Source organism: Melitaea cinxia, chromosome 16 (assembly GCF_905220565.1).
Source record: "Melitaea cinxia chromosome 16, ilMelCinx1.1, whole genome shotgun sequence".
NCBI lineage: Eukaryota > Metazoa > Arthropoda > Insecta > Lepidoptera > Nymphalidae > Melitaea > Melitaea cinxia.
Genome location: NC_059409.1, coordinates 6357522 through 6371011, shown reverse-complemented (window position 1 = coordinate 6371011; position 13490 = coordinate 6357522). Strand labels below are relative to the sequence as shown.

Here is a 13490-nt window from a genome sequence, read left to right as displayed (position 1 = left end):
TCTCGAATGAGGGTAGCGTAACCCCCGTTTTAATTTATTTCTAGGAGTACCTCAAGCTTCTCATTGATAGCTTACATTTCTTTTTGAAATGGGTCACCTGCCTTTTTAATGAATCCCTTTTATTGATATTCCTTGATTAGTATCTTAATTAGATTGTAAACGACGAATATTTAATTTAGTTAATTAACAAACCACATAGGAAACTATAAAGAAGAACATTAATGATTCAATTCCTGTTTTAACCGACTTCCGAAAAAGGAGGAGGTAAGTATATACATTTTACCTAAGCCAGCAAAGCTGCATAGGACCCAAGTTAAAGGTCACGTACCCGGTAATGAACTGACACAGCCAGCACGTGACAACGGCAAGAGGCTTCGAACAATTGTTTCGAATGTTCACGAGAGCTAGGGGACGAAGAATAAATTTCTTAGAATTCACTGCAATCAGCGGACGTTTCAATCTCGTAAAAATAAAACAATATAACAAGAACGAAATAAGTTGTCTTTACAGTTTGCACGCTGTGTGCGTGGCTACTATTGGCACACTTTTAAAAAATTCAATAAAATAAATTATAGTTTAAAAAAACTAAAAAACCACGCTTTTATAGCTAATTGAACTGAAAAGTAAAAAATATTTTTAAATTACAAAGAGTTTATATTACAGTAATAGAAGATCAATCAATCATAATTAATTACTTCAAAATAAAATTATAATAAAATTTAAGTTATTAAGATAATAATTCAATTCAGAGTAAAAAAACGTGGGATGCATTTTACTATATTTTCATAACTTTTTACAACGTTTTTATAACTCTCCGCACATAGATAGCTGATAGTAGAATAATTGTTACTTTTAATATATCAAGCACCCCCCGCTAGCAAAATAGACTACCTATACACTCAAATATTTACCAGCTGGCACAGTGTGCGTATTGTCATGCCGATCTCAAGTAAATACGTAAATAAAATATTTGAAATAAAGAGAAATCTAAAGTAATTTACTTCTAAATAGTGTATAGAAATCGCAAGGAAAGCTTTTCGTGTTCGACATGTTTATTTTTCAATCAAACAAGAGCGAAGTATGATAATTATGTATATTTCCACAATACCACGATTACGATGTAACTTTTCAATATAATATTAATACCAGTTTAAAATTATTAGTACCTGGGGAAAGCGGATCCTAGAAATCGGGTTAGGAATTTTAAACTACGAAATAGCTTTATAATGGTATAAAAAATAAATTATATACTGAATGATTCACGTCATTGAAATTAATGTTTTTGCTAAACCTCTACGGCCTTTGTTCGATATTTAAATAAATTATATGATGTAAGAATTCAAATTGTTTTATTTTTTTTAGGTTACTCTTACATTTTACATATATAAGAGAAATTTATTGCATTCGTGTTTAGTAAAAATGAAATTTGAGTGTAATCCAAATCATAATTGTAACGGAAGACGATATAATATAGTTATGCAACTGACACCTGGCGCAATGGAGGGCACGTAATATAAAAATGTTTATATCGAAATTGTGGGCTATCAATTTGCAGTGCCGTAGAAAAGTTAAACTTTGTTGTGATGAGCTAGTTATTTATATAAAATTGCTATTTGATTTTTAGAAAAAGTATTTTTACTTTACATAGTCTAATAATACACATACTTCAGTAACGATAAAGAAAACAACACCTTAAACCGAAAATAAATACATACTTATATTACAAAAAAAAATCTATTCTGCTATGCAAATCAAGGGCTAATATTAAAAATCGATTTACATCTTAAAGTTTCTATTTCACGTTCTAGTGTGACTACGGAGAGGAAATGCAAAACTACAGGTAGCCGAGACACAATGCTTGCGCTAGACACGCTACATTATTTTCTAGTTCTGCGCTTGTCATGTCCACACATATATTACAGTTGTTTTCTAAGTATTATCGGACTAAAACTGCTTTTCATTATATATATATATATATATATATAAATAATTATTACCTTTGATTTTTAATTATTAAAGAACGAGTAATAATATATAATAGTGGCACTTATATTTATTTTTGGTATTTTTAATAACATACATATAATAATACGTATAAGCGTATTTCTTCTTTAAAATTTTTGTGTGTGGTGTAATTTTTATAGCAGTGACATTGGGTGTAGTTAGTGATACCTAAATGTTGTTAACAATGATGGTGGTTAGTATTTCCAGATTTTATAAATTATTATACCATTTTACTATTTGACCTCATTTTTTTTTTCCATTAATATAAATATTTTTTAACTTTTTGTTCAGTTTTTTTTTCTTCACTTTATCACAAATGCACTTATGAGTCCCGCGATAACATGTTCTCTCACCACCATGGGTAGACTGGTAGAGATTTCTTACAGAGATAAGTTCGCCTTTGCCAACATTCTTTGTAAAAATGGCTTGTAATTATGATTTTTCTTTAAAAGTGCAATAAAGAATATATACAATATACTGTCTATTGATAATTGTCCATAGTTTGATCTGGATGTTTTTGTTATACACCTTTTATCCTTCCCGCTATGTTTTGGAGGTTTCTACATCGTGCGTCGGAGAACACGTTAGCCTAGTAAACGTAGCCGTGGTTTTTGTAGTAAATCTATCGTAATAGTAAATCACAATAGTGTAGCTTTGGGTATTAAAATCCAACCCGTTTCCCATACGGAAGGTCCTTTCCTAGCAAATTTTTGCTTCAGCTACTACAGCAAGAAATAAATATGGTAAAAATACACCAATATCAAATAAAATTATACAAACTAATAATCTATACAAATAATTAAAATTGTAGTGTCTGTTTTTAATATTAAAATAATCGCTTTTTTTAATGCATATGGATGTATACACGGTGCATATACCAAAATAACATTTTTTACAATGTTTGTCTGTCTGTCTGTTTGTTCCGGCTAATCTCTGAAAAGACTGGATTTGGATGGGACTGTCACTGCCAGATAGCTGATGGAATAAGACATAGCTTAGGCTACTTTTATTTTAGAAATATATTTATTTTGTAACGCTGCGAACTGAACAATTTTTTTTTTCTCAATTCCACGCAGGCGAAGCCGCGGGCACAGCTAGTATAAAAAAAAAGCACATACTACGAACAGCTTAATAAAATATCCTATATCCATAGCTTAATTGGCTAGAGCGCCGACACGGTCAGTCGGAGACGCGGGTTCGAATCCCGCTGGAGCGGTCAATTTTTGATATGATATTCAAAAATGTTTAGAATATCCTATAGCGGTTTAAAATAAGAAAACAAAAATTAAATAGATTAGTTTAATGCGACATAGGAACAGACAATCAACGTCTCTTGACACTAATCCTTTCCACCATTTACACAAACAGGAACGTCATGCAATAAGACATATTCTAGACTCTCCAGAGCCCAACGGTCTCAGGTGTCTGCTCTCTCACCTAATTTGTCACTTGAGACCGCTCTACTTCCCCCAAGATTAAGTTCACTATAAAATTTATAAAATATTGTTCGTATGATGTAGATTGATCGTCTAAAACCGAGAAGACGAAGTTGCTCTCCGTTTTATCTTTGTTATAAAATTATGTACTACAGTCTATTTTTTATTAAATGTAATAAAATATAGACTGTGATTTTAATATTATTAACCTATTACTTATTTCATTATTTAGTATTTCGATTTAAGTTTTAATTTCCTTCTAACTTTTTTAATAACCGGAATAATCTTAGCAATCTTTTTTATGGCATAATAATGCCAATAAAAATAATAATTATTATATTTATATTTGTAAAAAGTGTATTCATATTTTGATTGTAATAATTTATGAACACAATTACACTGAAACATGATACAGTATACATTAATAATATATAATCCATTTTAATTATTTTAATTATAAGCTTATTTAAATATAAAAATTAATAAAGCACTAAACTTGAGCAGTAATTATAAGAGTACATAAAATAACCCGTCGTAAAGAGTTAAATAAACTGCAAAATAACCATGTAAACATAAATAATAAATTTTAACAAAGTTTAAGCCGTACAAAAGTTGGTAGACGAATTCTAAATGTTGCGAGTATATTTGTTGTATTCTGAACTTATTCGACACCGTAGAGTAAACAACAAGTCCCCAACAGAATTGGATTTAAAGGTACAACTCGTAGTAAGCGCGTTCCCGTCGTTTTTTGCTTGGTCGGAAATCCTAGGTGCTCTCAAGTCACACGGGTAACGCCTGTTTCTCATATTTTTTGTGCGAGCTTCCGTTCAAACCGCACCGTGTGCATTGACTCGTGTAGCACGTCATTTTAACATCAAATGTTGGCTAATTGATGCATAGATAAACAAGTGTGATAAACGTAAAACATGATGTTTTTTTTTTTAATAATAGTTAATCTAATAAGATGTGCAATGATTCTTATAAATCAGGTCATGTGTACTATGATACCTGTATTTATAATTGTAAATACGAGTGAACTTCTAATTTGATTACTTTTTTATTACTTAAATGTAATAAATATAAACGCTAAGTTTTACTGCGCCAAGTGGTATGTCGATAATAAAAATATATAAAAACAAATAAAAGAAACATGTAATACGAAATTCTAATACTCGATCTCAAGATACGTAAGTTTATTATTTTTTTCATCTTTTGTGATCAGGCAATCCATGAGTAGTACTTTCGAATGTTCAAATTTCACAATAACATACTAAAGTTACTGTTTCCAATATTTCACTTTCTAATTTCGTGTACAATTTCGAAGATATTTTAGATAACATTTGATTGAGTGGAAGCGCGGTTATGAGAGTGTTTTACGATGCTATCGCAATATTACTGATGATCGTCGTGAGTTTCATTAATACCGTTATTTTTTAATGTAACAAAGAGATTAGACATAGCTGATTGATTGTTTCCATTCAGTTCTTGTTTTCTTGCATAATCGATCTATTTTATTTCAAAATATAATTAATGGAGTAAAACAGAAACTACATAATAACTTTTCGATTTCTTAATTAGATTATTTCTTGACTAGGGCCAGTATACATTAGCTACTTCGTGTGTCTTTAAGGAAACTTTACTACAAATTAACTACATGTAGTTAAGCAGGAATATAAAACCATTTATGAGATATTTTATTTCAAAATTAAATTTGAATTTAACGTAAGTGAATGGACATTTTATGCTAAGTCTGTAATGTAAATAGACAACGAAATAATTCGTAGATTCGTTTTTGTGTTTTACTGTTCTGTCCATTGTCGTTAGCGTTGCGTGAAATTAAATCAAGGGATGTGAACAGCTTGACGCGCGTAACGATAAACCGAGAGAAGCCTTGATTCGGGAAGTGATTTTGTAGATAAAAAAAGCTTTTTTGTATGCTTAACGTGATCGTAAAGTTAAAAGTGCAAAGTTATTTATAGGACCATTTCTTTCTTTAAATTATAAACCGTTGATGCGTATTGTATTCAGGTTGATTTGAAGTTATTTTAATTAAGTTTTGATTACTTATGATGTAGTAAAACATGTTAAATGTTTAAATATACAGACAAACAAAGACTGTCTTCTTTTGTAGAGTGGATCAAAAATATAATTCTTTTTGTAATTAACTACCATCTTAAAACTTTACGCAATTAACTACAATGCTATATTTTCTTACAAGTACTAAGCACTTGATAATGCTTAAACCTAGCATATACATAACTATGTGTGTAAAATACATCAGATGCAAGCAAAAATCTTAAAACTCAATTTGCTAAAATATTGTAAGGATAGATATAAAGAAGAATTTCAAAGGTATACAACATAATAATTAAAATTTGAAATTCTCTTTGCTTTCACGTGGGAGGTAATCTTAAGCTGAACCAACAAAGGGGTAAGCTTCCCTTATTCTACACTCACACTGAGAAGCACTACACTTTACTTAAGGATTTATTTGCGCTCCGAATTTATGTGAAATCGAGAAGTTCTTTGATATCGTATAACTTATTTTAAATGCTAACCTTACCAGATTAATATAATTAGAATTGTATTTTGGACGAGATGGATATACTGTGTTTACCTGGAAAAAAAACTATAATTAATAATAAATCAAGTATTGCAGGAATATGTTATATACAAAATATGTATAATAAGTCAAATAAAAAAACCTTCGTTTTCGTTTATAATGTAAGCTGTATTCTTTAAAATTACTGCATTCTATTACTTCTACACTTATTTTAAGCATTAAGGGTTCAGACAACCGTTACAGATTTAGTAGTAACCTTTATAGGCATATTTTCATAAGCATTCGCTGTGTGGCTACGGTAGTAAAGAATATAGACACCCCCTCTCTTCCCGTGGGTATCGTAAGAGGCGACTAAGAGATAACACAATTCCACTACCACCTTGAAACTTAAAAAGCCGATTGATGGCGGGATAACCATCCAACTACTGGCTTTTGAAATACACAGGCCGAAGAAGGGCAGCAGCGTCTTCGGTGCGACAAAGCCAGCCCTGCCGTCACCAACCCGCCTGCCCAGCGTGGTGACTATGGGCAAAACACACACCATTTTTGGCGTGAACTTCTGGAGGCCTATGTCCAGCAGTGGACTGTGATAGGCTGAAATGATGATAATGATGATGATAAGTATATTTTCTTAGAAAGACGCTACTTTATACGATTTCCAAACATTTTTGAATATCATATCAAAAATTGACCGCTCCAGCGGGGTTCGAACCCGCGTCTCCGACTGACCGTGTCGGCGCTCTAACCAATGGCTAGAATTCCTAATGTGTGGGTAACACAAAAATAAAATCGTACATAATCGTATACGATTTATTAAAAAAATCAATTACTATTTACTTTTTCAATAAAACGATGACTAATAGAGTATATAATACAATGATATTTAATTTTTAATTGGATGTTATTTAAAAATAAAAACTCTAGTTATATTATAATAATATATAACTTATGAGATACTTCGAAGGTAGGATTACAAAAAAAAAAATCATAATAAATTTAAACGTAATAAACAGTAACAGTTAAATTTTACGATCGAAAATGACAGATTATGTTGCTTAATCCCGTAACCGTAACTGAAGGATTATGATTAGTTAGTCTCGTTAAATTTATATTGCTAAATGACTGATGATATAACGTTAATTATTCTGTTTAAAACTGTAGCTTTCGCTATAGATATGTAAAAACTATACCTATTAGAGTATTCAATAAATAATAAAATTTCAACAAAGTATAATAAATGTAGTATAGCAATCCGTAACATACGTCATTTAAGTACTATTTTCCACTTTTATATCCATTTAATAATAAATGTACAAGGTAAATAACTAAGCCAAATAATGTTATTTATTTAAATTTTAAAAGAAAAAATGATAGAATATATTGTAAAGATACATATAAAATATCTTAGTATACTATTTCTTATAACATGTATTACATATTTACCGTATAGCAAATCAATAGAAGTTTAAAATAGAGGATGGACGCAATTCTACTAGAATAAAATCTCCCACACATAACTGACACGAAAACCGGAAATAGAACATTTTGACTAGCCCCATTAACTGCTGTTATTTTCAAATTAATTAAAATTTGCTTCTTTGAATACTGGCAAACTGGCTTCTTTTAAACTGGCTTTGGTTTCAACTTTATTCCAAACTCTTATACTTGTGACACACAGTGTAAAGACAGACTACCAGTAGAGCTTTTTACTAATGTCTAAAAGCAAAGCCAAGACAGTGTAAAGACAGACTACCAGTAGAGCTTTTTACTAATGTCTAAAAGCAAAGCCAAGATGGTTTCACATTTTACGCTCAGTTAGCAGTTAAACGGTAAGGTGAGTCTTAGAAGATGTTACTTAATCACTATTTTGTTTGTACTTACTATAATATATGATAGTGTGAAGTATCGTTTTAGTTCGCAATAGGAGTAGAAAGAAGTTATGAAGAAATTGAAAAAAAAAACGAAATAGCATCTTACACAATATTTTTAATAATTTTATAATTTTTAAATCAATTTTAAACGGAATATCATAGTGTTATTTTATAACTATAACGGTAATATTGATTATAATTCCTTACATTTTTACATCTATAATAATACCTGGTATTTTATTTCTATTTTTGAAAATAACTCGTTTAATGTCCTAGAAAATGTTTATTAACTTATTTATCCATTCCTTTTGAAAAGCAAATATATACACTCAGTATTTTAGCAAAGATTACCCAAAACGGTCAAACAGCATGTCGGGAGTGACAAACGAGGGGTCTAGTTTGGCGAGCGTGAGTAATGCGATGCCAGGCAAACGTCTAACAAGGCCATATTAAATCACCGGCTTTGACTACGGAATCTCGTCAGGTGCATCTAATGACTGTTTACTCGAGATATAAGTGTCATTTGACCAATTTTATTTTTCCAACTATTGACTCGTCTCTAACTACGCACCGGCTTATTTTCTGTTGTTTTAAGAAACTTTTTATTATTTTTGTTTTTATTTTAGATATAAGTATTTTAAACTACACACTAACGAACTCAAAATATTAATCATTTAATATGTTATAGAATATAATAAATTTTAATTAAATAGATTAAAAAACATATTATATTTAACTGTATTAAAGTTAATATAATATTCATTGAGTGCTATGAACTGTAACACACCATTAAAGTAATAAAATTATAACAATGAGTTTCATAATACTTGAATTGTAATTTATTACAGCGTGAATACACGCTTTCTATATTTTTTATTTCGAACTGGCGCTTCAGTTGAAATAACGTTTCAGAAATTTCAATGCGAATGCATGCACGAAACGAACGAATTTTTATTCGGACGAATGTTGGAGTATTAAAATTTACCTAAGGGTAGAAACAAATTATCTGTTAAGCCCACCATTCGAATATAAGCTGAAAGGGAACATTTAAGCTGCCAAACAAAATACTCTATTTACAACACACACAAACACGAGCAATTGAACAACCCTTGTTCATGATGTACAAGTTTGATGTACACTTGTGTGATGTATGATGTACTCGGTACAGTCATGTCAAACTTGTTAGTCTTTACATGTAAATTTAAAACAACAAACAAATAGCTACACATTGAAGTAATTAAACAAAAATAAGCTATAAAAGAAAAGGTATATTTAGCGATTCAACCGAATAATGAAAAAAAATATAAAAAACGATAAGTAACTGATTTTTATACAGAACGCCAAAGCTCCGCAATCTGCAAGGATAAATAGTAAATAACCTTATACTGATTCGTATTCCGCAAATTCATAGAGGTAATGCTTACACCGGCACACAAAAAAAATGAAGTGGAATGTGCATTTGACCGGACCTACTTACGGGTACGTATTTTGGTCCGCTGAATCCGAATTTGAGGTCAGTTTGACCTGTACACCCTCAGATTTTCGAGAAAACTTAAAAAAACCGTAAAAATTTCAAGTTTTCCTGTTTCTTGTTTTTTTCCCACCGGGTTAACATCATGTTACATCGACTACAAATCGTATGTGGAACCCACGTTGAATCCAAATTAGTAATTTGGAGACCAAAACATTCTTCATAAATTTGTTTGATCTTATCAGATAACGATCTTCGATTCCTTTCCAAATTGAATTCGCCACAAATGTAACAAAATGAATCAGGATTTTTATTACACAGATGAGAATTACTTCTTGTAATAGTATACTCTCCAGTAGCCAAGTTGCCCACTTCTAAAGAGCTGCAGTCGCTCGATGACGACGCCTGCGAGCCTGCTTTCTCACTCTGACCAGACGCCGATACTGGGGTTCCGACTCCCTGCATCGTAAAGTACTTATCACTTGTACCTGCTATGACGGCACACACGCCGTTTACCCAGGGACTCTGCCAGATGGTTCTGTTGCCCACCGTCACCACGTGGAGGTGCCCTGGTTACAGGCACAAGCAATTAAGCCTTCAAAAGTCAAAAACAAAAGTGAAAAAGCAAAAACAAATACTTTTTTTGGAATTTTCGAGGGTTTTCTGCGATTTTTTTGCATTTAAAGCGGCCCATGGTCTTAATAAAGTTTCGACACATATTCAGCGGATCGAAATACACAAAAATCACTCTTAGTTTAGTTCTAAAAAAATTTTTACATCATTAAAACTGTCGATTTTCATCATTTTTACGTTTTTTTAAAGTTTTCTCGAAATTCTGAGGGTGTACAGGTCAAACTGACCTCAAATTCGGATTCAGCGGACCAAAATACGTACCCGTAAGTAGGTCCGGTCAAATGCACATTCCACTTCATTTTTTTTGTGTGCCGGTGTTATCAAAGGAAGCTTAATTGGTTTTTATTAATGGTTTGTTTCTCGTTGTATATAAGTTTATATACCGTTTATTTACTTTTGTTTCAATTCATTGCTGTGTATTACATATACACATATATGTTAATAAGTATGTAACTATTTACATTACATAAACAAAAACTGGAGCAAGTAGAGCATAAATAATAATAAAAAGACCAGACCTATTTGTTAATCTACAGAAATCTGAAAAATATTTTTATTTTTAAATTCTACAGGTTTACATTTATCATTACCTGCAACAGATGTACTAAACTGATAAGACTAAAATTTATAATAATTGTGTTGAACACGCTAAGTTTTGAAATAATTTATACAAAAAATGAAGGAAAACGACTAATATGTTGTTTATATATGAAACATTGTAAACGAACTTCTGTTTCAGATTGTATCTATACCCCCTGTTCAATCAACAACTTGAACATCAACATTAAGCTTGTTTAAGATAAAATCAATACAGATTTCAACAAACTATTACAGCCAATCGAACAATTAATACGATCCACATAAACAGATTATTAAACCATTAATTTGTAAATGATTAGACAAACATCACAAAAGTGATGATGATGATGTCTTCATCATTAGTAGTATACAAATCCAATTGGTTTTTATACTTCGTAAAAAGTTCTTAGTTTATTTATAAAAATCAATTTTATTGGCAATATTGGTTTCAAAGTAATAACTAGGTAAATACGTCTAAACTTAACAAAACGTAACTTTGAAATTTTAATTTGTTTTCACATTGTCTGTTTACTTAGAAAAAAGTTGGACCTTTACAGTTATAAAATATCGCACTACATTTTATAATATCTTAATAGTAAACCATAAAATCGAGTAAAACCTGCGATTCGTCTAATATTTTATGATATAAAAAACGAACTCTTAGTCTTTAAAATTCCTCAGTTATTACAGTACTGAAACATCATTCATCACGACCTTATTAAGTAACATTAATTTTTAAACGTCGCTTTAAAACGTTCGGAACTGCGTCGTCAGTAAAAATGATAAATTTATGTTGAGATAGCAATATTTTTTCGTTAATGCGACAAAAACCCGGCTGATACCGGTAAAGGGATAAAAAGCTCTATTAACTGAGCACGTTTAGCGAAATAAATTGTAATGAAGTTAATTAAACAGTCAGAAGACATTATCTCTTTAAAAATGTACCTTTTAAACAAAATGATATTCCTGCATCTCATCGACAAAGGGGTTTAATTTGGTACGTGACTTCGACGTGTTATAATTTAATTAGTTTAATAAACAAATGTAGGAGAGTGTGTGTATGTTTTAATTAAATTACTTTTTGTTTAATTTTGTTAAACCACATATGTTCAAGAGTTGTTCCTATGTTCCTAGAAATATGTATAGATAATTAAAACAAATATAATTTAAATTTGTTAAATGACAATTCATAATTGTGTTTGCCAATAAACCAAAAAAACCGATGTCAATTACATCGACAAGTAATACAACGTAGGTAGACGAAAAAAAAGTCAAGAAAATACGCATTATCAAAGATTACTCCAAAAGTTGTAATATCCTTTTTTTGAAGTCGGTTAATAAAATAGGATTTGGCATTATGTTCAGTTGCATGATTTTGTTAGCTTTTTATATTGTATTTCATGTATTCTGGACAAAGACTAATTATTAAATATTAAGTATTGACGCTCAATATGTCCTGTGATGGAGCATATTGACAGGTACGTCAACAAGCGTTTGACGTGTGTGCATATCTAAGAACTTCTAACGCAATACTTAGTGCGTGATGTTTTCTTTTTTTAACCGACTTCCAAAAAAGGAGGAGGTTCTCAATTCGACTGTATTTTTTTTTTTTTTTTTTTTTTTATTTATGTATGTTACATCAGAACTTTTGACCGGGTGGACCGATTTCGACAAATTTTATTTTAATCGAAAGGTGGTGTGTGCCAATTGGTCCCATTTAAATTTATTTGAGATCTAACAACTACTTTTCGAGTTATATCTAATAATGTGTTTTTACTTGACGCTTTTTTCGTCGACCTACGTTGTATTATACCGCATAACTTTCTACTGGATATACCGATTTTGATAATTCTTTTTTTGTTGGAAAGTGGATATCCCTAGTTTGGTACCGTGATAAGGAAACTAGGATCTGATCATGGGATCCCAGAGGAATCGAGGGAAACTCTCGAAAATCCCTAATAACTCTTTACTGGGTGTACCGATTTTGATAATTTTTAATTTAATCGAAAGCTGATGTTTATCATGTGGTCCCATATAAATTTCATCGAGATCTGATAACTACTTTTTGAGTAATCTTTAATAACGCGTAGTTGCTTGACTATTTTTTCCTCGATCTACGTTGTATTACTTGTCGATGTAATTGAAGTCGGTTTTTTTTTCGTTTGCGAGCAAACACAATTATTCATTTTTAGACAAAATTAACATAAAAAATCGTAATGTCGATTTTTACATGGATCATACTTTCACTGAAAATTTGTTTCGGTAAAATAGAGTTAATCTGTTGTAGCTCTTACTATCATAACTTGATCTTTTATAAAACAATATGTTTATCTTTAAATAAAGCAAAATTATTGTATAAAGCCAGAACAGTATTATAAGAACAATAAATACAAAGGGTACCAAAATAAAAAAGCAAATATCTTTAAAAAAATTATAAGACATCTGTTTCGGAGAAAAAGAGATGATTATTTTAATCTAGTATGGTGTAGGATAGAAAGAGATAGATATTGGGGGTAAGTTAATCCACCATTAATGATAACCTTGGCACCTGCGTGTAATGCCACGCAGAAAATATGAGCCGTAAAGATGAAACAAGGTAGAGGAAGAAGGGGGCGGGCGGACTAATATTAGATATTTGTTAACGGATGAACATTTTTATATGGTTATAAATTTGGGTAAAAGATAAATTGTATACGAGTTTTAAAGGCAATATTTGGTACGGAATAACGTAATAACAACGTTAAACAAATTTATAACATCACGTAGAAAATCATGTTTCGTTACGGTTTCTGTGAAAAGGTTAACTGTTCTATTACGTACTTACGTACTAAATTCTTTTTTTATTTCGATATTTCTTTTCGCAAAGTTATTGAGTAACGTTTTCTTTAAGTGATCGCTACTCTTTATCTAAAATTTATACCGAATTCTAAAGA

The 13490-nt window shown here is 30.7% G+C and overlaps 1 protein-coding gene across 1 annotated transcript in view; it reads right to left on the bottom strand.

Annotated features, from left to right (window-relative positions):
• LOC123661235 (fasciclin-2) overlaps positions 1-10277 on the bottom strand; it is a 35065-nt gene extending 24788 nt beyond the window's left edge. The window contains exons 1-2 of the mRNA XM_045596222.1: positions 10193-10277; positions 9678-9914 (exon numbers count right to left, since the gene is read on the bottom strand). Coding sequence (XP_045452178.1) covers positions 9678-9914; positions 10193-10277 — 322 coding nt within the window. The remainder of the gene's footprint in view (positions 1-9677; positions 9915-10192) is intronic.
• Positions 10278-13490: the final 3213 nt, after the last annotated feature.